Below are 3150 nucleotides of genomic sequence, written 5' to 3' on the forward strand. Positions count from 1 at the left end.
CTTCCCAAACAGTCGATCTTTGAAGCTGTGAGATAGGTTTTAGTCGATCTCCATCCAAGCAGCTATGCTGTTTCTCTGTTGCTCGTCAGGAAGGTGGAAGATTTGAGGGGTGACTGGAATGGTGTCCTTTGGCCGTTAAGGTATTAACATCTTTTGCATTTTCCTCTCTCTAGAGCCCCTTGCCCTGTCAGTTCCTGGATGCCAGACACCTCCTGCTCATGCAGCTGATGTATATGTGAAGAAGCAGCTGACCAGGAGAGGGACTTTTAAGCAGCTGCTAAGATGGGCATGAGGATCAAGCTGCATAGCACCAATCACCCCAACAACCTGCTGAAGGAGCTCAACAAGTGCAGGCTCTCCGAGACCATGTGCGACGTCACCATTTTGGTGGGCACCCGCTCCTTTGCTGCACACAAGGCTGTTCTGGCCTGCGCCGCAGGCTACTTCCAGAACCTCTTTCTGAACACGGGGCTGGATGCTGCTAGGACCTACGTAGTGGATTTCATCACGCCGGCCAACTTCGAGAAGATCCTCAGCTTTGTGTACACCTCGGAGCTCTTCACAGACCTAATCAACGTGGGCGTCATTTATGAGGTGGCAGAGCGGCTGGGCATGGAAGATCTGCTGAAAGCCTGCCATTCAACTTTCCCTGACCTGGAGAGCTCAGCCATCACCAAGCAACCCTCCCTGTCCGTGAGCGAAGGCCGGTCGGGTCCCCTGAGCAGCACCTCTTCAGAGCAGAGCCATTCTTTGGGTGAAATCCGGAGCAGCGGGGAGCATTTTGGCCCTGAACGGAATTACGTCTTGCATGGGGAAGTAGGAGGCAGCTACAAAGAGGACGACAGGAATACTGTGAGTGAAGCCAGCCAGACTCTTCCCCTGATGCATCCGCAGCAGCCTCCCAAGACAGAACAGGAATCGGATCAAGGGCAGTTTGCTCCGGCCGTGAGCATGGCGGCCCAGCCCAGCCTGGGTGGTGTGAACATCGTCGTTCAAACCACTGCAAGCTCCTGCCAGCAGTATAAGGTCCAGAGCAATGGCGACTATGGTAAGGGCGGCTTCTTTACCGCTGATCCTTCCCTGGACATCTCCACGGGGAGCAACTCCTGTCCCAGCAACAGTGACCACTCCAAAGAGCAAGGCTTTGGGCAGATGGATGAGCTTCAGCTGGAGGACTTGGGTGAGGACGAACTGCATTTCGAAGATGCCAGCGAAGAGCTGGGCCCATCAGAAGAAGTTATTGAGCTGAGTGACGACAGTGAAGAAGAGCTGGCCTTTGAGAATGACAGCCGGGATAGCAAGGCCATGCCCTGCCAGGTGTGCAAAAAGGTCCTGGAGCCCAACATCCAGCTGATCCGCCAGCACGCGAGAGATCACGTTGATCTGCTCACCGGGAACTGCAAGGTCTGTGAAACCCACTTCCAGGACCGGAACTCCAGGGTCACTCATGTTTTGTCCCACATCGGCATCTTTCTCTTCTCCTGTGACATGTGCGAGACCAAGTTCTTCACCCAGTGGCAGCTGACCCTCCACCGACGAGAAGGGGTCTTTGACAACAACATCATCGTCCACCCCAGCGACCCGCTGCCGGGGAAGGTCACCATGTTTGGGGGAGGGCCTGGCTCAGAGCTGGCCTGTGCTGCCTGCGGGAAGCCTTTGGCCAAAGATTTCCACACCGTCCGCAACCACATCCTGGACCACGTGAACTTGAAAAGCCAGACATGCGGCGTGTGTGACCAGAGGCACCTCAGTCTCTGCAGCCTGATGTGGCACACCCTGTCTCACTTGGGGATCTCGGTCTTCTCCTGCTCTGTTTGTGCCAACAGCTTTGTGGATCGGCACCTCCTGGAGAAGCACTTGGCCATTCACCAGAACATGGAGGAGGCTCTTTTCCGCTGCCACTTCTGTGGCCAGAGCTTCAAGCTGGAGGCGCCGTACCGTTACCACGTCAGCCAGCACAAGTGCGGGGGCAGCCTGGACATCCGACCCAGCTTTGGAGACCGCCTCCAGCAGCAGGGCCTGCAGAAGAGGAAGCTGACGGAGGAGTTCCTGAGCGAAGACTTGGCGCTGCAAAACCAGCCGGGCAACAGCAAGTACAGCTGCAAGGTCTGCGGGAAGAGGTTTGCCCACACCAGTGAATTCAACTACCACCGGAGGATCCACACCGGAGAAAAGCCCTACCAGTGCAAGGTGTGCCACAAGTTCTTCCGCGGCCGCTCCACCATCAAGTGCCACCTGCGGACGCACTCGGGAGCCCTCATGTACCGCTGTACTGTGTGCGGGCATTACAGCTCCACGCTCAACCTCATGAGCAAGCACATAGGCGTGCACAAAGGCAGCCTCCCCCCGGACTTCACCATCGAACAGACTTTCATGTATATCATCCATTCCAAAGATGCGGAGAAAAACACAGACAGCTGATGGGGTGAGGCAGGGCAGGGCCAGCAAAGGAGCAAATACTAATTACAGAAGCTGTGGAAAAAATGTCATTTATTTTATTTAATGGTCAGGCATCATGGATGGAATCCTCCTTTTCTATTTTTTTTAAATTTTTTTTATTTTATTTTTGGCCTTGCTAGGGCTTTTTAGATTGGTGGCATTGTACAAATTAACAGCACGTAAGCTACATCACTGTTTCCAAGAAGTCTGTCGTGTTTACTTACCTCTGGTCCTGTTAGAGGCCATCGAGTTCTGTGTTTTTAGCATTTCTCACTAGGTTTTGAATCTAGATTATATTTTTTTTTAACCTTTTAGCCCACTTGACTAGGCTAACCCTCGGTTTGAGCTTGTCCACAAACTGATGCTGCTAAGATTTTTCACACCTGACCTCAGTAGAGAGGGACAGAGCCAGAGCAGGATGGTGCTGGACTCAAAGAGAAGGAAAAAAAAAAAAGAAAGAAAAAAGGAAAAAAGGACTCGTTCTGGGCATCACTGGGGTTCTGCTGCTATTGCGAGGAGCTAAGTGAAGTCCGTGTCACAGAATCAGCCTTGAAGTCATTGCTCTGCTACAGGGGAGATGAGCAAGCAGCGTGTGAGTGTGCACATGCGAAAGAGGAGGGATACCTGGCTGTAAACGCGCAGGAGGGTGATCGTCGCTCGCAAGGGCCGTTCCCAGGCAGTGCTGCTGGTCTCTGGGAGCCCTCCCCGAGC

The 3150-nt window shown here is 53.6% G+C and overlaps 1 protein-coding gene across 1 annotated transcript; it reads left to right on the top strand.

Moving 5' to 3' along the window:
- Positions 1-282: 282 nt before the first annotated feature.
- On the top strand, positions 283-2421 carry ZBTB39 (zinc finger and BTB domain containing 39). Its single transcript, XM_009697539.1, has one exon. The coding sequence runs from the start codon at positions 283-285 to the stop codon at positions 2419-2421; it is 2139 nt and encodes a 712-aa protein (XP_009695841.1).
- Positions 2422-3150: the final 729 nt, after the last annotated feature.

This window comes from Cariama cristata, unplaced genomic scaffold (assembly GCF_000690535.1).
Source record: "Cariama cristata isolate BGI_N322 unplaced genomic scaffold, ASM69053v1 scaffold30323, whole genome shotgun sequence".
NCBI lineage: Eukaryota > Metazoa > Chordata > Aves > Cariamiformes > Cariamidae > Cariama > Cariama cristata.